Source organism: Berghia stephanieae, chromosome 2 (assembly GCF_034508935.2).
Source record: "Berghia stephanieae isolate SIO BIC M18660-M18661 chromosome 2, UCSD_Bste_1.3, whole genome shotgun sequence".
NCBI lineage: Eukaryota > Metazoa > Mollusca > Gastropoda > Nudibranchia > Aeolidiidae > Berghia > Berghia stephanieae.
The window spans coordinates 71,700,531-71,722,249 of NC_088361.1; the positions used below are offsets into that span (position 1 = coordinate 71,700,531).

Sequence of the window (21,719 nt, forward strand, 5' to 3'; positions counted from 1 at the left end):
CAACTTCCACTACCAAATTAGATAATATCAGTTTCATCTAACTTAATACAAAATTTTATTGAAACCAAAACATGCATTCAATATTTATTTGTAAGAAGAGAAGATTAAACCCAGTTTCTTTGTGTTGGGCGGCCTTTAAATATGTACACACCCACTTGTTATGACACAACATCCCAATTAAGGGGTACCAATCTAGCTGTCCCGCGTGAGGAATGAATAGATTGTTGTGGTAAAAGTTTTGCATAAAATTAAAATAGTATTGTAAATTTATTTTTTAACGAATCCATAGCTAGAAAAAAAATGTTTAATGGAATAAATAAAATAAAATATTCAATCTTGTATCTTATGTATTGTATACAAAGAGACAAGGGGGCAGATTCCGATGTGTGATATGTGACACCATTGGTTAGAGAACCCGGCATTTAGTGACTGGCTGGCATATTGTTATTGTTTGTAATCAGATATAGTAATCATCAATAAGTTGCCAACCTATTATCTTAGGGTTAGGGAATCATGAACGTTTTATCATTATTTTATTACAATGGTTTGAGCAACTGATAAGGGCACTGAACTGAAATCTGAATTTGGAGGGGGAAAATTCTCAATGTCGCTTACTAGTAATTTAATGACAGCTAATTTATCTGCTGCAGGTTTTGAACATTGTTTGTTTTGAAGGGTATGTGACTTTAAATCAATTGAAGGGGTTATGGTTTTAGAAGAAAAAAAAGGTCATATGAAACACAACTGATCACAACAATCAATATCCTAGCAGAAAACATATATGAAAAAAACTGCAAACTGATGTAATTTTCTTAGACTTCAGCAAAGCTTTCGATAAAGTCACCATCATACTTTGGCACGGAAATTATGCATGAAGATATGAAATATGAAACAACTGGGTGGGGTTCCTTACCTCCCATAGTGGGCAGGGAGGCAGTAATATATTTCATTTCACTAAAAAAAATGTTTCATTTCACAGTTTGTTATTATTTTATCAAATCACTTTCCATTAAGTGAATTTCATATATTTTTATTTTGATATTTATTTTCTTTGATATAATGTTTTGAAATTTTCAATCACATCCCATCCCATTCTTCTCCATAATTTTTCAGTCTGAAGTTATACGGTACAAATCAACTGAATCCATGTCTTTATCCTTGTGTGTTGTAAACTTTATAGCAGCCATAGAGTGGTCATTGTATGGCCTAGCCATTAACAACAGATTTGTGGCCGTAAGTCTATACATCTACTAATAAATCGTTATTTATTTTGTAGTTTATTTTACCTTTTTCTGTTTATCATCATTTATTGATATTAGCTATGCCACGTCCACCATTCTAGGTGGTGTTGAAATGAGAATTTGGTTAAATACCCCTTACATAGCTGCCAACCGTTCCGTTAAAAACGGATTTGTTCCGTATTTGACTTCCTGAATCCGTAAGTCCTTATTTTTAGTTCAAAATCCGTATTTTGTACTTTTTGACTAATTTGTGGTAAACAAGGCATGTGAGCCTAATGAATTATTATTATTGATCCATTATTATTACTATTACTACTACTATTATTGTTATTATTATTATTATTGGTGTCCAGTGAGAGATGATGAGCAGGGTTTAAATCAGCACAGCATAATCTCCATTCCTTTAATTTGAATTATGCCTCTATCATAAATGATTTTCAGCAATTAAAAAAGTTCCATTTGTTTATATGACGCCTGCATTTTACTCAAACCTTTCATAATGTATTGGAGATTTCCATAGAATATGGATGTTAGCCTCGATATACTTTGAATATTCTAAGACAGTATTGATACTTTCACTATTTGTTACAAATATTATTTTAATTAAGAATAAAATTAAATCCACATCTTTGGTTGGAAGGTATTCAATCAGAAAATCAATTGCTTATATAGATCAAACATGACAATGATTATTTCCCTTTATTAATTTATGAAATATAAATTTAATCCCTTAAAAAAAACATCTTCGTCTGATTTTAATTATTTTTTTTTCAAGCAAGTTTTTGTAACGGTTCAGGTTCAAGAAAAATAAGTATACTCCATTTTTAGGTGTCTTTATCTTGTCAAAGTAAAGAGGTAGAAATTCTCCAATATTTAGAGGTGCATTTTACTATAACTACTTGTGTACTACTTAAAGAACATTATGTTGCATGAAAGAAAACATATATGCAGTCGCCTACTTTTTATCTGAACTCACCTAATTTTTACCCCAAAACGCCCTCTCAAGTGATGTACCAGGTTGGCAGTTATGCATTTCTAACCATCCTAAGTTATTTCATTTATTTTACAATTGTGCTTCTTGTGTATTGGTCCTTATCAAAGTTGAGGCAGTTGAATTCTTTCTTTATATAGTCTGTTCTGAAATTTTGATCTCATTGTGCTGGGTGGGGATCCTGACCTCCCATAGCGGGCAGGGAGGTACACACTGTGTCTTCTATCCCCTTATATCTGTTTTCCAACATTCTTTCTGTCTTTGTCTTGGAATGAGATTACTTAGTTTTTTTCCTGGCCCTGGTCGGAGTACTGGCTGGGAGGGAAACAGTCAAATGCATAGTTATTGTTGTGGGAGATGATATTTTTTTCCTTGTAAATCATCTCTCTGTTATGTATTAGTATATTTGTTATTTTTTAATGTATAATGTAAGCATTTGAGTGTGTTCCTCTTTGTTGGATTTTGTTCTTATGTCCGGATGAGACTTATAGGTGATCTCAGACTAAGTACATTGGTGATATGCTCTTGGAATCTAAATCTGATCCCTATTTGTTCCCAGTTCCCCTATGTCTTACTTTCTCTTAGATGCTTCAATTGTAATTCTAGAACTTTTTACTATCCCAATTTCTTCCTTTTTACTGGCGCTGATATAACCTAAATGTGTTGCAAGCGCCGTAAAACCCTTAAAAACAAAAACAAAACGATCTCATTGTGGAAAGTGTCATTTTAACGATTCAAATGTGCTGGTACTAAACCCGATAATTTGGCAACTTTTGGACTGGCCTCTGTTATCTCAAACTTGTTAGTATTAGTAATAGTAATTAAAAAGGCTGACTTTTATATGTTGCGATTCGATGAAAAAGGGGGGGGGGGGGGGCACACGTCATCCCCTCATCCCAGGCCAAATGAGCGTTCCTTATTTTATTTTTGAAAAGTTGGCAGCTATGCCCTTATCATACTTTCTTTTTTTTTAAAGTTGAAATCACAGACACCATGCAATAATTCAGATAATTGATATCTCCATATATTCATATCTACACACGAGGTTCAATCCTCTTTCAATGAATGCTGATTATTTTATTTTATTTTATTTATTTATTTATTTATTTATTTATTTATTTATTTATTTATTCTTTTTGCTTAATTTGATCTTTTATTTTTATTTTTGATTTTTGCTATACTCATCACTTTTTTTTCTTGCTCCCCTGCTAACCCCAGAAATCATGAAAAGAAGGCCCAAAAATGATCAATTTTTCATGCTTTGGTCTATGTTTCTACTTCTTTTCTGTTTTAATATTCAGCCTTTGAGTAAAATATACTTACCCGAAGATTGATTAAATTTACAAGATATAACATAGATGGATAAAATTTCTATGAATTGTGATTGAGATTGACAAAATCATTCAATTTAATATTCAGCTCTATTCCACAACTGTTTAGTAACTAAGCGAACAATTCTTTTTGTTTATATTCCAAGATCTTATTATTTAGATAAAGGACGTCCTTAATATTTCTCTGCTGTCTACCTGTATGTTTGTTTTCTTCAAGTTAAGTATTTGTTTTTATTGTTGTTGTTAGCTGAAGAAGGGTTTTAGGCCTGAAAGTTCCATGTTTGGTATTTTTTCTCTTTTTGAAGCTGTTATATTCATTTTTGTTTCTTATATCTTTAATTGAAATAATTCTTTAGAAAATTATACAAACTTTTGAATAAAAACATTTGTCATACTGTGTATTTTGTGTAAGAATTTGTGCATTTGGTTTAATGAATTTTAACCATCAAAGTTAGCAGCAATATCTAACTGAAAAGCATCAGTTCAAAAGGACTATTTTTTTCTTCTCATACACTCGGTGCCCTTTTTTATACCAATTTCACTGAAAGGAGAAATAGCCTTTTGAAAAGCAGTTTGGATTGACTAATTTACAATGGCTTGTTGCGTTGGGCTAGTGATGTGATGTAATATCAACTCTCTCATAAAACAATTCTTATTTTATTTTAAGTATTGCAGTCATTCTAAAATTGTAGTTATATCACCATTCAACACAAGTGCCATTATATGCGAAAGATTAATTCATATAAGATAGACATGTTCTCCTATTTCAAAAAGAAAAATAGATCAGATGCGTTTGTCATCCCCAAATACGTGAAATAAAAAAAAATGCCATAGAATTGTCCCAGCTGAGATGGCCTTAATGAGTGCTATATAAATGTGTAATTATTATTATTATTATTATTATTATTATTATTATTATTATTATTATTATTATTATTATTATTATTATTATTATTATTGTTGTTGTTGTTGTTGTTGTTTTTGTATTGTTGTTGTTATTATTATTATTATTATAACAAGAAATAAAAAGTGTCATGGTGAGATATCCAATTCAGCCGACTATAATGTAAATCAAAATTACTTATATCAATAATGGTTTTTATATAGCACCTTACCCCGTATCTCAGCAGGCTCAAAGTGTTTAACAGTAATGTGACAACATTCAATCAAACATACAGCCACTCAAAAATGAGTATGAAACAAAACAATATTATTCTACAGTGTTACATGTTAAAATAAATGTTTTAAGATGTTTTTTAAAGAATTCTGCATCATTACTGTCTCTGATATCTCTTTTTTCATTAGTAGTTCCGTCTCTTTTGATTATTATAGAGTGGAAATTAAATAAATTAAATTTTTCTTAATTTACAATATGCTAATGAAGAAAATAAAAACAATTGACCCCTCACCTCCAAGATGTGTCCTAAATATGATGTGTGAAATTTATTTAGCAATAACAGAGCTCTCTCCTAACAAACTTGTCCATAATTTTAAATCAGCAGATTGTATGTTAACTTTTACCGTCAATGGTATATCTACTGCGAAGTAGGACATTATATAAAACAATGACGAAAAAAAAAGATAATATTGTCTTTCAGCTATATTGAAATGATTTATTGCTCACTATCAAATGAAACATAAAAAAATGAATGTTTTTTTCATTTTATGGTAGCTTCTAATGATTGAATATCATGTGGTTTGACAATCATCAGTCCCCATCTACACTATGAAACATGTGTTTGAAATACCACGTGAACACATGTGTAATTGTTGATATTTTCAATTTTTCAGTTTCCAAGTGTTTTAGGTGGTGTTTGTGGAATTCTTCAGTTCTCCCTCTTTTTTGCTTTTGGATGTAACAAAAGAAAACAGAAAGTGATCAACATGTGACATTTTAAAATGGTAAGTGCTGGTTTATTAATTTTGGGGACAATAAATGAAAAGATTTGAATCAGACTGTCATGTTCTTTATTTTACATGATTAACAAATTTGAACAAGATGTAGTTCGATTTCACAATGATACTTTATTCTTTGACTTTTACATAGGCTGTCTATTTTGGGAACCGGGAACGGATCCTAGTTTCGCTTTCGTACGGGATAATAACAATAACATCTTCCATACACTAATTTGGTATATCTAATTATTATCGTGAATGCTTACATTTTTCAGGTATAGGAATTATATGACACAGACAACCTATAGTTATTTTTTATCGATGATGCAAAGTAATCAGGCTTTGGAATGTCTTATTTGAAATGACCTATACAAACCTAATCCATCCGTGATTGTGCAACATTTATTGATTGTTTAACTTTTGCATCATTTTTCAAAAAATAGATAATGAGTTTTTTTATTGTTGTTGTGTTGTTTTTTAATGACATAAATAGAAATTCATGCTCAGTTTTGGAGGAAAATATGAGAAAAATTATATCCAGGCAATTGTTATTGTCCGTTTAGTTTAGGGAAATGTAAACTGGGATAAACTCCAGTTTTATTACTCTGACGGACCTATTTAATGCCTTCATTTCAGCTGTTAATTTTTTCCTGTTTTACTGATAATAGTACTCTTCAGTAAAGACAGTCACTTTTAATGAAGCTTGAGAAGTTGAAATTCGTGTTTTGGAGATGAAATATGGCCGTTATATCAAAACCTGATAAATACAACTATAAATATTTCTTTAATTTCAGATGTGATAAGAAAAAAAACAACTTGTTGACAAAAGGGACGGCATCTCTATCGTGGAAATCTTTTGTGGGATGTTAATTTTCTGAGTCGATATCAAATGTCAAAACACTGTTTTGGGTATTATTTGTTGAGTTTGTGGGGGGATTCTTCTTCTTTTGAGGGACTTTTTTTTCCCCTTACTTTTCTTTTGTAACTTATGATGATTGCTGTATTGGATATATTATCCTTTGTGTTTCAATTGTATCTTTTATAATATTGAAGTGGCAAATTATTCATTGAAGGAACATGTGAAGTGGAGTAAATTTACAATGCAATGAAGTCATTATTTTCCATTGAATTTACCCTTTTTAAAGGCATTCTACAATTTCTTCTCTCCAGTAAATTATCATTTTCATTTGGTTGTATTGTTTTCTTTCAAATGTCTACCTGTTTATTGAAATTGACGTATTATTTGTACTTTGTTTTAAAAAATATTAATTTCTTTACATGCCTTCCTTAAAAGATCATTAAATATTTTTATGTTATTTTACATACCATTCTTTTAAGCTGGACAATGGGACCAGAAGTGTTGGATTTAACAGTTTCATGAAATGTTATGTTTTTTGGGTGTTCTTTTCATTCATTCACAGAAAAGGAATAGCGGGTGGTTGGATGGGAGCATCACCCTTGAATCATATACCTATGATGTTCGCATGGGTGTACGATCCGATAGTGATGTCGTTTCTTCTTCTCTTTACTAGCCTATCCTGCTTCTTTGGTTTGTGATTGTATTTTTGACAGGGGATATTTTTTTTTCTGTAAATCTTCTGCCTGTTTGTTCTTGGTTATTTATAATTTAGCTTATGATATCTTTAGGTTATGATTTTGATTTACATTTGTACTATTTTTGTTAGATTGCTTGTTTTTTTGTTTCAGCGGTCTCTCATATAACCTCAATTGTGTTGGAAGAGACCTAAAGCAACAAACAAAAAAAAAAAAAAAAAAAAAAAGAAAAGGAATATGTATATGTTTAGAATTGAATGATTACAGAACTCTGGCCCTTTTGCATCAATTTTTTGTGTACATGTGGTCACTGTTTTGTTTTGTTTTTCTTTGTTAGTATTTTTTTTTTAATCTGTTCATCCCCGAAGAGCACTGAAGTTAATTAAGCAAACCAGATTTGATCATTGACTATAAGGGTATGGCAAGATGAGTATGTTTGTATTATGTATGTATTATGTAAGTATGTGTGTATGGAGTATGTATGTATGCTTGAACCTATGTGATCATGGTACATTGCACTTCATGAAAAGCACATACTTTTTAATTGCTTTTTTTGGGACGAAAATTAACAAAGTACAGTTTGTGAGCTAACTGCCTTGATGCAATATGTCATATTTAATCATTTAATTTTTTCTTTCATAAAAGGTTGTCTGTGTGTTTGTTTATATGTGTGTGTGTGTGTGTGCGCGCGCGCTTGCATATGTATGTGTCTTCATATTCACATGCAATAGAAAGGCAGTTCTTTGGCGAGAGTACCATGGGTAAAGTCAAATAAATGAATCTGCAATATTTGTAACAATGTCTTGATAAGCTTATCTGCTGACCCGATTTTCAAGAATGACCAAGTGTGCAATTTCATTAGAAAGGATATAAACATTTTACTCTTGTTATAAATATTTTATCTCATTTTTCTCTTCTTTTTGTTGTTTTAGAATGGGGCTGTGTTAGAGGAGGATAATATAGTAAAGGATGGTTTCTGTCAATCATGTGTGTTAGATTCTGGTAGTCGTGTCACATGATATTGGGACTTTTTTTCTCTGATCAGCTTTATCCCCTTGGCACGGGTGCCAGTTTTCCGGTTCATGCCGGAATTCCGGTTTCGCGATATCTCGAAGTCAAATACCTCCGGTTTCAGTGTTTTGAGTAAAATAACTTAATAGCATCGGTAAAAATTCGAAAACGTGATTCGGCCACCTTTTCAGTATAGGAGGTGTGTCATTGTGTCAATATGTAAAGTTTAGGCCGCATTTTCAGTAGGAACAATTTCAAGTTTGGCAAAGTGTCGAGATTTTAGTTTCAGGTTTCAGCACTTCTTCCTGCTGGCACCCTTGCCACCCCCGGTGGTAATTGTTGAATCCACTTCATCATTGTTTACCAGTGATTATTTTTCGTGTTCATGGTTATTTATTTTATTTTGACATCATAACTACTGGCCTGTGATTGGCTTTCATACACTCTTGAAACCATATGACTTTTTAAAGTGTTTTTATTTGACATTTCAAGAAACGATATGAAAGAAAACTCTTAAAATTTACAAATTACAAGAAATATAGAGGAGAATAGCATGCATGATTGATACAGCTCATTGGTGCCAAGCAGGATGGAAATGATTTTTCAAAAAACAAAAATACTAGAGATTTAGCGCAGTATCCACTTAATATGCTCAAAGCGCTTTACAAAGGGTCCCTGACCAACAGCAACACGTAACATGTAGAAAGATACATGACGCCTGTAAGGCAATATTGCAATTTTTTCTGACAGAGACAACACTGTTGACGGCCAGGTACTCATTTTACACCTGAGTACAGTGAGAGATTGTGAGTAAAGTGTCTTTTCCAAGGACTCAACTATGCCCGGAGCGAGGCTCGAACCCAGGACCTTCCAATCCAAAAGCGCGTGTCATACCACATAGCCGCACCATTACATTAGCCTCTTAGAATTATTTCTATTTCTCTTCATATTGTCATGGCATGCTTTAATACAGGGATCATCACCTAATAACCTGCCTCTTACTCTTATGTGGCAATGTTACAGTTATTAGTTGGAGTGGTTTAATAGGGGAAAGGAGGTGTGTACACTGACAAATTCACGTTTCGGGAAAAGGTAAAAGCTTTGTCCAATAACTGCTGAATAAGATTCTCTAGCTACGTTTTTGACAAATTGAGAATCAATCAATTCTTTTGTTATATTTCATTATTATTTCAAATTTGCCTGTCAATCAATTCCCTCAAATCAAAATATATGATTCCTCCCTGGCTGTTTGATAGCCAATAGTATGCAACATTGAGAGGATGAAAAGTTTTACTTGTTGGTGCTAACAAACTGGAGTAAAATCAGATATGTTGCAGACACAACTTAGGTTGCTCAATGACAATTGTCTGACTGACAGATACGAGACGTTCTGTCCAGAGATCACAGGAGTTTACTGTAAAGCTGTCTTCATGAATTTGTGTAATAATTACAATTGCATGGTATGCAACTTCATTGTTAACACTCAAATCTATATTAATGAACCAAAGTTGAATCTGATGGTTTTCATTGCAAGACAATTTAATCAACATTATAAATATAATAAGAATTCTGCTACACAAGTATGGCGAGTTATCTTATGACTTGGGCAATTACAAGGTGGATTATTAGTAGCATACAGTGGTCACATATACTTTATTGCTTACCACCACTTTTACCATAGATTAAAAGTTAAATATCAGCAAGACAAGACTACGCAAATTATTTTTATAAGATTTCATTATAGTGTTTTTGCAAGGATCATCATGTTTTAAAGGCCTCCAACTCCTTCGCAATGTCCGTGGCTCAGCAGTATGATGTCTCGTTTAATAATTGATAAGGTCTTCCTCGTCTGCCCTCCATTTTTCCCTGTACTACATCTTTCATCTTGCATCGGTTTTGGCATATGTGACCGAAAAAACTTAGTTTCCTTCTTTTGATGACATTAAGTAGTTCTACATGACCTCCAGCTCTTCAAGTATGTTGTTATTTGTTCTTCTTTCCATCCAGCTTACCCTCATCATCCTTCTGTAAAACCACATTTCAGCAGAGTTTATACGTTTTACGTCTTTGTTCTTCTGTACCTTAGGCCATCACTGTCCACACCAATACTTTTACTAATTTTGTTTTAAAATTTTGCCCTATGGATTTGTCTTTCCAGGTATTGGTTAGATAGGTCATTGTTTTTTGCCATTGTAATTTGGTTGTTTATATCCATTAAGCAGTCACCATTTTGCATTTTTGTTTGATCCCAAATGTCTAAAATGAGACAAATCTTCAATCTTTTCGTTTTTAATAGGTATGGTTTGATCTTTAACTTCTCCAATCTGCATGTACTTTGTCTTTTTGGCATGTTAAGATACATATTTCTCTATTCTAATTCAACATTCAAGTATATAATTATAAATATTACCATTGACCGCCGGATAGCCTATTCCGAGATTTTGTTGTGATTAAAAACTGCTGCCTTATAACTTGGTACTAAACATGAACATTATTTAGTACATTTAATTCAGGAAAACTGATTGTTGTTTGTGAGATTGAATCCTGCTATCCAGATATTGGAATCAGAGAGGTTCCAGTACTAGTAGAAAATTTATTTTTAAATTAGATTGTCTTTTGAAATGGCTGAAACAAGCATGTGGTTCATTACATCAATAGTGCTCCTGAAGCAGCATTTGAAAACCATTTATTTGGTGTCATAGTTTGTTTAGAGAAGGATCATGTTCTCCTTTTTAAAGATTTTTTTACAAATAGAGCCATTAAAATGATATTTATTTTTAATATGAATTGTAAGCAATACATACATCTAAAAGTGCAGTTAAAAGGAAAATGTCATCCCTGATGTTGCAGATTCTTTTGTATTATTTCTTCTTCATCTAATTGTTAGTAGAAGGAGACTACCTATTTGGCTTTATCAATACCTTGGTTGGAATTTTCTGCCATATGGGAAACAGTCAAATATCAAGACATCTTTTTACTAATCGTCCATTGCTGCTTGTATGGTCAAATATACTATTAATTTATTATATCTAATAATTTGACTATATATCCTATATATGGCATAGATACTGTAGCTCGTTTCAGATACCAAAAAAGTATAATTTGCTTCCTAGATTTAATTATGTCCTCTTTTTGTATTCATTCTTTTTGTTTATTATTTTTTTTTTAATTTTATTATTTTTAATATTTTGTTTTTGATGGTAGGAGAAGGCACTTGCAAATGAACTCTAGATCTAGAATCACATATTTCTTTTTCCTGGTGCTGTTTGGACCTAAAAGTGTGGGCAGGAAAAAAAATAACAAAAAAAAACTGTAGTTCTAACAAACATGCAATAACAATAGCTCCCATTTCCTTAAACAGAACTTGGATTATGATAAGATTTTTAAAGATTTTGGACAAATACTAAATTGTAGATTCCATGATTTGGCTAAAAACTATTTTAGTTGAATCAGGCATGGAAAATTTCAGCTTATTAAATTACTATTTGTCATAGTGCGTCTTAAAAGTGTTCTTGTCCTCTTTGCTATTGTATCACATTTCTGTAAAACTTAGTTTACCACGACATTAAGATCATAACTAACTAGGTGCTGGTGGGCTGAAACGAAAAGATTTTTATTGAATTTACTCAAGGTTGCTAGATTGTCTGCTTTGCCAGCAGGCCAGCTTTTCAGAAATTCCAAGATATGTTTTGTCTGCTTTTTAAAAGTATGGCTGTTTGTGAGTTTCATCTCTGGTCTAGGTAAATTTTCATTGTTTTTCAGATAACTCCAGCTTTGTTATGAAATAAGTAGGTTTGCAGGATTTTCCAAAAGAAATTTAAAGTCTTGCAGGTTATTTCAACCACAGGTGCTGGCATCAATGCTTTTTTACAAATGCAATACGTTTCAATGTATTATCAAAAATTACATTTTTGTGGGATTTGTCAGTTTTGTGACCCGATTGAAGTAAAATAGAAGATTTACTCAAATTTTCAGATGGGGAGGGGGGAGGTGAAGTTGTGTTTATATCATGATATTAATATTAGATATGGTTTTGTGTTCAAGAGGAATCTTTTTTAAAATTAATTTTATTACATATACAAATTTTTATCAGTCATGAAAATTTAGATTTGATGTTCTACACTCCAGCACGGTTTCCTCAAACTCCTCGGGACATGCAAAAATGTTCGAGGAAACCATACATTGCCTTGATATTTGATGGGGAAGGCGGGCAGTGTGGCTCAGCAGTATAGTCTTAGCTTTGTACCCAAAAGACACCTAGTTCAAATGTCCACCATTCTATATGGCTGTCAGCAAGCCACCTCTTCTTAGCTCAATTTCCGGAATTGTGCTGCGGCTAACACCTGGGTTATTCCAGTCTTCCCTTTGAATGAACCGTAAGACAGATTTCTGCATGAGGATGAATAATGGGAACTTTCTTATTATTAATTTATTCGTATGTTACAATGGTTTGTGTGTGTGTCAAAGTGTATCACAACATTCATTAACTGCTGTAGCCAACCATGAGCACTAATGGTGAAGTGATGAGAATAAGCTCAGTTTAATGGCTAAGTGATAAGAATAGGCAGACAGGTGTCTTTTATGCGAAACGGCTTGTGGAGTGTGTGAGTGGTTGTGGGTGTCTGCGTGTGTATTATACTGCATACACACATGCAGTGTAGATTGATAAACACGTGAGTAACTGTCAATGTCACCAGTGAGTTATCAATGGTCCAAATCTCCGGGCACAATTAAAAAAAAAAAAAAATTATTTTTAAAGGTTGGCTGGGTGAAATTAGTTCGAGGAATGGATGGAATGATAACAAAAAATATAATGAGAAAATTCGGGGCATTTGAATTAGTTTGAGGAAACCGTGCTGGAGTGTATATTTTGTTGCTGTTTTGGTTATATATTTTTTTGTTTACTCTCATTTGAAATAACATTTTAAAGATTTCGAGTGATGATATGATTTGTACATCTCCGCATGTTTAATAATATATACGAGCTTTACACAGCCAACAAAATTGTCGGACCTGCATAATATTTATGTAATATATGATTTGTTGATTGAATGTCCTGCATTTGTAAAATATATATATATATATATTATATATATATATATATATATATATATATATATATATATATATATATATATATATATATATATATATATAAATTATAAGTGATATGTTAATGTAAAGATTGGATATTTTTTAAAGGGATGGTTGAGCAAGAAGCAGTGTCTCGGATAGGCCTTGCAATACTGTCACTATCTACATTTTCTTGATGTTATGGTCCGGTTTCATGCAAGTTTTATGTATCCATTTGAGGAATCTTAAAGTCAACTTCTTTTTCTTTTAGAAAAATTGTTCAGGCTATATGTCGGGTCCCTGCTATCCTTCTCCCATTTTAATGTACACTGGAATCCTGATAAAGCCAACACCACTGGGTTAGAAAAATTGGTTGACTTTAAGCATGGTTGACTTTATAAAGAGTGTTGACTATATGCAGATCCTGTTGTAGCTTTCTATTCTTTTCAGGGAATAATACAACCTGGTTTTGCATGGATTCTATTTGGATTAGGCCCTTGAATCCCCATCACCAACCAGAAAGGTCAATCTTGCTGTGTCTTCAGCTTTTATTCCCCAATAAATATTTCTATTACTTTCATGTTTTCAATTTTTGACCTTGAATGAGAACTTGGGGTGATGCCTTAACGCCGGTTGAGATTAATTTTTTTGTATCTTTTCAGTTTTGACTGTGTCTTGAATACCAAATTTAATGTGTTAATTTTGATTTATTAATTTATTGTGACAATTTGCAGATTTATCTCTCACTCTCAGTATGGATCTTGTTTCTGTGTCTAAATGGAAAGTCCCAGATAGAATGCTCAAAGGTTTACTTATTTTTTATTTTCAAAGAAAACCCATTGCCATTGCTCTGGGTGGGCGGAAGGTCACACTGTGTCTTCTATCCCCTATATCTGTTTTCCGAGTTGCTTTCTGTCTTTGTCTTGGAATGCAAACTTTGTTTTTTCCTCGCCCTGGCTGGAGCTCTTGGCTGGGAGGGAAACAGTCAAAGTATAGTTTTAGTTTTGGGAGATGATATATTTTTCCTTGTAAATCATCTCTGTTATGTACTGTTACATTTAAAAAAAAAAAAAAGTATATATATATAATATTGAATCGTGTTGGATACAAATATGGTACGAAGTGCTCGACATGTAGCAATGGAGCGAATTATTATTTTAATATTTACCAAAATGTTGGAGTCAGTCTACATCGATGTTTCAGGCCTTTTCAGCCATCGTCAGGACTGTGTGTTACATGAGTTTGGTTTGTTATATATATAATCGTTTGTAAACATTTCAGTGTATTGCTCTTAGTGGGGACCTGTGCTTGTGTCTGGCTGAGACTTTTAGGTGATCTCAAGCTAAGTGCACTGTGTGCTCTTGGAATCTACATCTGTTCCCTATTTGAACCTTTCCCTCTTGTCTTACTTTTTCTCGTGTGCTTTTGACAATCCCATTTTACTCCTTTTTACTGGGGCTGAAATCACCTAAATTTGTTGCAACTGCCGTAAAACCCTTAAAGACAAACAAACTCATTGTTGTAATTTCCGTGATGAAAATTAACTCAGATTAAATTTCTAGATATTTAAACTACTTTATCTTCTTTTGTTCCTGGTCTCAAAATTATCTAAAGTGTATCGGTGTTATGCTTTTGGAAGTTTTCCATGCCATTTAGAAATGCAGAAATTTTAAGTCATCTCTTGTATCGCTTCTTTAAAAATGTGATGGACCGCAAAGCAGCATCTGCGTATTGTACCTGTTTTCTAAATAAATTTTTTTCTGCTTCACACTATGTAGGTAGGGTACAGTGCAGTCTAAAATGATGTATTATTCTAATGCCAACCACACTGTAGTTCGTGTTATAAGATGTATTTAAATAATTTGGATAAGTTAATGCATTCTTTTTCTTTCTTTTGTGGACTCATTTCTTTCCATCATAATATTGACCTTTCCTCATCATTTCAAGCATGCCATTATTTACACATCTTTTTTCTAATTTATTCAATTTCAATTCCATGCAAAGATGGAATTATCGCGTTGAATGGAATTTATTGGCATTTGTGTGTTCAATAGGTGAATACAGGGTAGAAAGAGATTTTCAAACTCCCCTTGTGGATCAGGAAGGTCAACTCTTTCTGTCTATAATGGAGCTTGGTTATAACGAGAACCTCCATTCCAAGCATGAATTCTCATAATTCCAGAGCTCTTTTTATAACCGATTTTCAAGGGAAAGAACCACATAATCTTATTTGGGCCGTTTAAATACATTAACAATCCTTCAAAATAATATACAGGGTGTTGAACTTCATATTAAAGCGTCCACGTACCTCAGCAATCGTTGCCTCATTTTTCTCCACTTCTATGATGGAGACTATCGTCTCTTTCTTTTTTGATTTTAAGAATCCATAATGTTGTTATTGAGTTAAAATTAGGTATGATGACGATTGACAATATGATTTTGGAAAAAATAAATGCGGCAAAAATATTTATGGAAATCAACAGACAAGTTGACAGCAGGAACCGATATGCTATCATGTAGAAAAAGCAAGTGATGTTGATCATGGTGTGATGGTAATGAGTGGTACCAATAGGTGCATTGATGTTACACTTGAACTCGTCCAATAATAGGTAAGAGTAAGATGGGTTATTTCATTTAATTTGGAGAGGTGATCTTGTGGCAAAGTCCCTTATCTACATGTATATCAATTGTACTGATAGTAATAGCTATCCTATTGCTATTGTAGCACTGCTGATACCCATTGCTTCGTTTTGCATGTGTGTGATGGTGATGTTTGTGGATAAATAAACATGCATTTTTGCTTTTTACAAAGAGAAATAATGGGGGGGGGGGAGGATGAGGATTTGAAAAAGTCTCATTATTGCAAAGCTCTTGCTGTTTCAGTTTCAGATGCTGTTAAACTTAAAGCACAGCTGTATATATCTTGTCACCTCCCACGTAACTTTTTATCTTTATTTTGAACCAAGATGATTTAGTTTAGGCCAGACCCTGCCGTTTGTCTTATTTTCTTTTGGGGGATGGGGGTTCTTTTCTTCTTTTTGTTTTCTCATCTGAAAGTCAAATGCCTGTTTCTTGAATGCATTTCTATTTAAATACTGAAAATGACAAAGTCTTTGGAGTTTGGTTTTTTTTTAATCATTATTAAACAGTGCAACCAGCTTATATATAATTGAAACCATCCATTTTATGTTGATAAATGCCTAAAATAAATAATAATAATAGATCTTTATTGTCCATAAATATGGCAATTTGTCATTTAGTTACACTTGTTATAACGTTATATGATAACTATAACATTGAACAGATATTTCACTCCTACTTATTCTCTCTCTCTCTCTCCTCTCTCTCTCTCTCTCTCTCTCTCTCTCCTCTCTCTCTCTCTCTCTCTCTCTCTCTCTCTCTCTCTCCCTCTTCCCTTCTTTCTTCACGCGTGCGATATACACAACATAGACATATTCATTTCATTTTCAATTCGTTACATTTTCGGCAATTCAACACCAAATATTATCATCATTATCAATTGGTCACTTAATCTAACATTAAATAAATTAATCAGTCAATCAGTCAACGTATCTATCCTTGGTTTTGCTGTACCATATGAAATATTCAACATTTTTATTGCTGATGGAACGAACGTTGATTTATACTTGTTAGTTCTACATTTAATCTGACAAAACCTCCCAGATGGTAAAATACTAAATTCATGGTATAAAATATGTTTTTTATTGTTGGTAATTGAGAATGCTTTCCTTTCTATTGCTTTTCCATGAATTCTTTCTACTCCATCAAGAGGATGGTTTATTATTTTTGATGCCTCTTTGTAATTCTAAATCATCATACAACGCTTTATATAATATTAAGCGAAGGATAGGTCTTCAATCAACAAATCGCGAAATAAGATGAAATTAGCGGTGCAATTTTGTGTCGGAAGTAAACATAGCCGCCGCCATTTCGATTTCCTCGAGACAAAAACATTGATACGAACGATTTCTCCGAGGATTTGAAGCAGAACTCTAAACGTTAAAGTTTGAAGTACATACCATTCATTAATACAAACAATCATACAACGTTTAATACGTAAATGAGTGAAATGTTGTCATGAAACAAATAAATATCAAAAGAATTCATCACATAGGTAGTGTAACTGTGCGTCGCTATTCAGCGCCGCCATTTTGAAAAAAAAACTAAAGAACAAATGAATGTAAAAACAGTTATCAGTTATCACAGAATTCCTGGATATGAGATTACAGGCACGCGATCTTCCTGGATAGGCATGTTCCGTTATGCCTTTATCTGGGCCCAAACATTTGAAAGGGAACTGGAGGATATTCAATTCATAGTCCATTGAATGCTACTTTTTTATCTATCGATAAAAAATACATGATAATTTTTTAATCGAAAAGAACAATTAAAGAACAATAGTTTTATTTTATTTAATTTATTTAATCTAGGTGTCACTGGTCATGCTCCGCATGTGATGATTTGAGAGTATTATATTTTCTAATCCCGTTTACAATGGGTCTTTGCCTATTTCATTATCACCATGCTCTATAATCAATCAATACACTTTCTGTGTCTAGTTGCTCCTTCAAAGTGTGTGTAGTTGATGTTAGATGTTAAAATTTTGTTGCAACAAAAGTGAAGGACTGATTTATTATTATATGCCACCTCCAAAACAATGGTGGTATTACTGTTTACTTTTGTTTTTTTAATTTTAGTAGTGTGTGTATATGCATGAGAGATAGAGAAAGGGTAGGCTGGACTCTGGCATACAGGGATGGGAATCCAGACAATCCAGGGGCAGAGATTTTTATCTTGCTGAGGCACCCATGGGTAAAATGAAAGGAAATGAGAGGCAGTCACTTGTGAGTTTTTTGGTGGCTCTTAAAAGTAAAAGGGTCATTTTAGAGGCTAAAACTTTTGGTGGCCCTTTAAACGAATAAATTTATAAGCTGGGACTTATCTTGGACTGCTTTTCTTGTTGACTATTATGTTGAGATGTGACACACACCTCAGCTTGCGCAATGATGTCAACCAATGGTTCCCATTTGTGTGCTCTGCAAATCTCCTTAGTGTTTCAGTGGTTGCTTTTGCTTCAACGCTCAAACTCAAAAGCAATAGTGTCATCACCGCTGTCTTCATTAGACTGAAGTGGGGGTGTCTCACAGATGCGACACTCTAATTGGTCACTAACAAAAAATTACCGATTGGTGGACAAGCCAGCAGTCTTTGGTTGTCGTAACCTACCAAGCGTTGATGGGCAAAAACTAAATGCATTTTCATTGGATGCCTATACTTTTTCTTTAAATTTAAATTTTCAAATCTGTGCTCAGTTGGTTTGTCGCTATATGCAGTTTTGTTAAATTTTATATTGTTAAATTATATGGACATATTAGATATTACTAATAATATATGGGAAAAAATCAACAGACTTTGACATGACATTGTTATGAGCAGGATGTCATTATAAATGGGTTGCACTGTATTTGCAATTTACTGCAAACGTTTTCGCTATCACCAATACGTAATATCAACAAAGTTTTTGTGCAGCTGAATTATTTTCTCCAAAGCTGGTGGAGGGTTGAAGAAGCAAATATGTTGTAATTTCCATTTTAAATGCAAAATTTGCAATTTTCATTTAAAAATTACTTGGTCTTTTTTTAAATATTTAAATCCACTGGGAGAGGAGTATTTTGCAAAGTAGCTTTGGTGGTCCTTTGCGGTATATGGGATAATGTTTATGATGATGAACATATTTCAGTGGTTTCGTTTGTTTTTTTTTTCCTTTTTCATTTTAGTCATTGTTGAAAAGAAATGTTAATATTAATAAATTTATGTGCACTAGTCAAACTAATTTAAATACATTTTAAACATATATATATATATATATATATATATATATATATATATATATATATATATATATATATATATATATATATATATATATATATATATATATACTTTCTTTTCAATTTCAAACTGAATCAAACCGTTTTAACATAATATTCCAATCTAAATCTGTAGAATAAGCCATTTGTCGCAATTGATGTAAATTTGTTGTCAAAAATAAACTAAATATGTGTGTACACATTTTTCAAAATCAGATGCCATAATAGTGTGCCTTTGAAAATTCTAATATAATACTATTATTGCTTTCTTTAAATTACTTTTATTTAAAAGCTATATAAAACCTGAACCATTGCATTAGATTTTCTTTTTCTTCTAATGTAAAAAGATATTTTTCGAACCAGGAAGATAATTAAATATTTTTGGACAATGAATTCGAAATTTAATACTTTTTTTGTATTAGTGACTTAAAATCTCAAGTTTTCTGTAATTACTTATTAACACCATAGTAGTGATGTCCAGAGTATACTAATGAGCATATACACTGTCTAAAATTCTGTCAACTGATCATTTCTCGGAATAGTCTACTGTTTTATTACATTTGTTGAACATGTTATGCTGTTAACAATTGATGATATGCTCCATTTTCTAAACATTGCTTTCATTGTATTAAGATTTTCTCATTGCCGTGTATCTTGTCCTTTATTTCAATGCCATGTAAATAAATATGAATATGAAAAATAAATGATGTTGCATTCAATTATTATTATATTGATGAAATATGGGTATCTCGAAACAGATGGTAAAGTGTATGGGTAAAGATTGGTTTACTATTACTATCCTTGTAATCTGGGTCATGGGTGGGTTTAAATAATGATGTGGTGGTTTGAATTACGATGTAGTGATAGTTCTAGTACTAGTGGTGGTAGGGATGATGTGGTGTTGATGGTTAAGGTACTAGTGGCAGGGATGATGATGTAGTGAGGCTATTAGTAGTGATAGAGATGATATGGTGACGGTTGTAGGGATGATGTTCAGGTGATTGTTGCTCTAGTGGTAGGGTTGCTTTTTGTTTTGTTTTTAATGGTTTTACGGCACTTGCCTGGGTGGGGTTCCTGACCTTCCATAGTGGGCAGGGAGGTACATACTGTCCCCCTATATCTGTTTTCCAATATGCTTTCTGTCTTTGTCTTGGAGTGAGATTACTTGGTTTTGTCCTGGTCCTGGCCTGATACCCTGGCTGGGAGGGATGCAGTCAAATGTATAGTTAGTTTTGGGAGATATTTTTTTCCTTGTAAATCATCTCTCTGTTATGCACTGTATTGTTTTGTTTAAATATTTTATATGATTTGTAAACATTTGAGTGTATCCCTCTTAGTTGGGACCTGTGCCTGTGTCTGGATGAGACTTTTTTTTAGGTGATCTCAAACTAAGTACTTCGATAGTATGCTCTTGGAATCTACATCTGTTTCCTATTTGAATCAATTCCCCTTTGTCTTACCTTTTTGTGGGTGCTTTAACTTTAATCGTAATTCTAGAACTTTTTACTATCCTATTTTCTTCCTTTTTACTGGCGCTGAGATAACCTAAATGTGTTGCAAGCGCCGTAAAACCCTTAAAGTTAAAAACAAACAAAACAAACGGCGCTGCAACACATTAAGGTCATATCAGCGCCAGTAAAAAGGAAGAAAATGGGATAGTAAAAAGTTCTAGAATTACAATTAAAGCACCCAAGAAAAGGTAAGACAATGGGGAATTTGTTCAAATAGGAAACAGATGCAGATTCCTAGAGCACACTATCAAAGTTACTCAGTTTGAGATCACCTAAAAGTCTCATCCAGACACAAGCACAGGTCCCCACTAAGAGGAATACACCCAAATGATCACAAAGCATATGTTAACATTGAAAAGAATAACAGTACATAACAGAGAGATGATTTACGAGAGAAAAAATATCATCTCCCAAAACTATAACTATACATTCCACTGTCCCCCCAACCAAGGTCATGACATAACCAAGCAATCTCACCCCAAGACCGAAAGCAATTGGAAAACAGATAAAGGGGCATAGAAGACACAGCAAGTACCTCCCTGCCCACTATGGGAGGTAGGAACCCCTACCAGTAGGGTTGCTTCGGTTGGATGGTTGTGGTTATAGGGATGATGATGTGGTGGCGGTAGGAATGATGGTATAGTGATGGCAGCTGTAGTAGTTGTGGTAATAATGGTGGTGTAGTGCTTGTACTTGTAATAGTGCTCTTGAAGGTTGTAGCAGTTGTGTTAGGAATATGATGATGTTGTTTTGGTCGTAGTCATAGTCGTAGTTAGTGAGTAATAGTGGTGCTGGAGATGATGATGTGGTGGTTGTAGTAGGAGTGTGAGAGTTAACTGTGTATTGGATGTAGTAGTGGTATGGTTGATGACGATGATGTGGTGGTTGTACTAGTGGTGATAATGATGATGATGTGGTGTTTGTGGTAATATAGGTGGTAGGGAAGATGATGTGGTAGTTTTTGAGGTGTGGATCATGATGATGTAGTTGTAAAGAACTGAATGAGTGGGTATTAAAGGCAAAGGTGCCATACAAAGCAAGAAAGAAAAATACAAGAAAAAAAAACATCCCCAAAAAATCTGTCGACCTCTTCTTTTGGTTTCAGCATAAGGTGACAGTACTCCTTGTATTCTTAAAACTGCCTTTTGGTGTCAGTAAAGGTTTGTAATCAGCCTTAAAAAGTGGTCAATTCTTTTTTTCCCCAGACAAAAATAAACTTA

At 33.1% G+C, this 21,719-nt stretch overlaps 1 protein-coding gene across 2 annotated transcripts in view; it reads left to right on the plus strand.

Annotated features, from left to right (window-relative positions):
• Window positions 1–11,518, plus strand: part of LOC144965484 (sugar transporter SWEET1-like) — a 27,913-nt gene extending 16,395 nt beyond the window's left edge. For both annotated transcript variants that reach the window (XM_078900867.1, XM_078900868.1), the window contains exons 6-8: window positions 1,114–1,233; window positions 5,355–5,465; window positions 6,254–11,518. In XM_078900867.1, coding sequence (XP_078756993.1) covers window positions 1,114–1,233; window positions 5,355–5,453 — 219 coding nt within the window. In that variant the 3' untranslated portion in view covers window positions 5,454–5,465; window positions 6,254–11,518. The remainder of the gene's footprint in view (window positions 1–1,113; window positions 1,234–5,354; window positions 5,466–6,253) is intronic.
• Window positions 11,519–21,719: the final 10,201 nt, after the last annotated feature.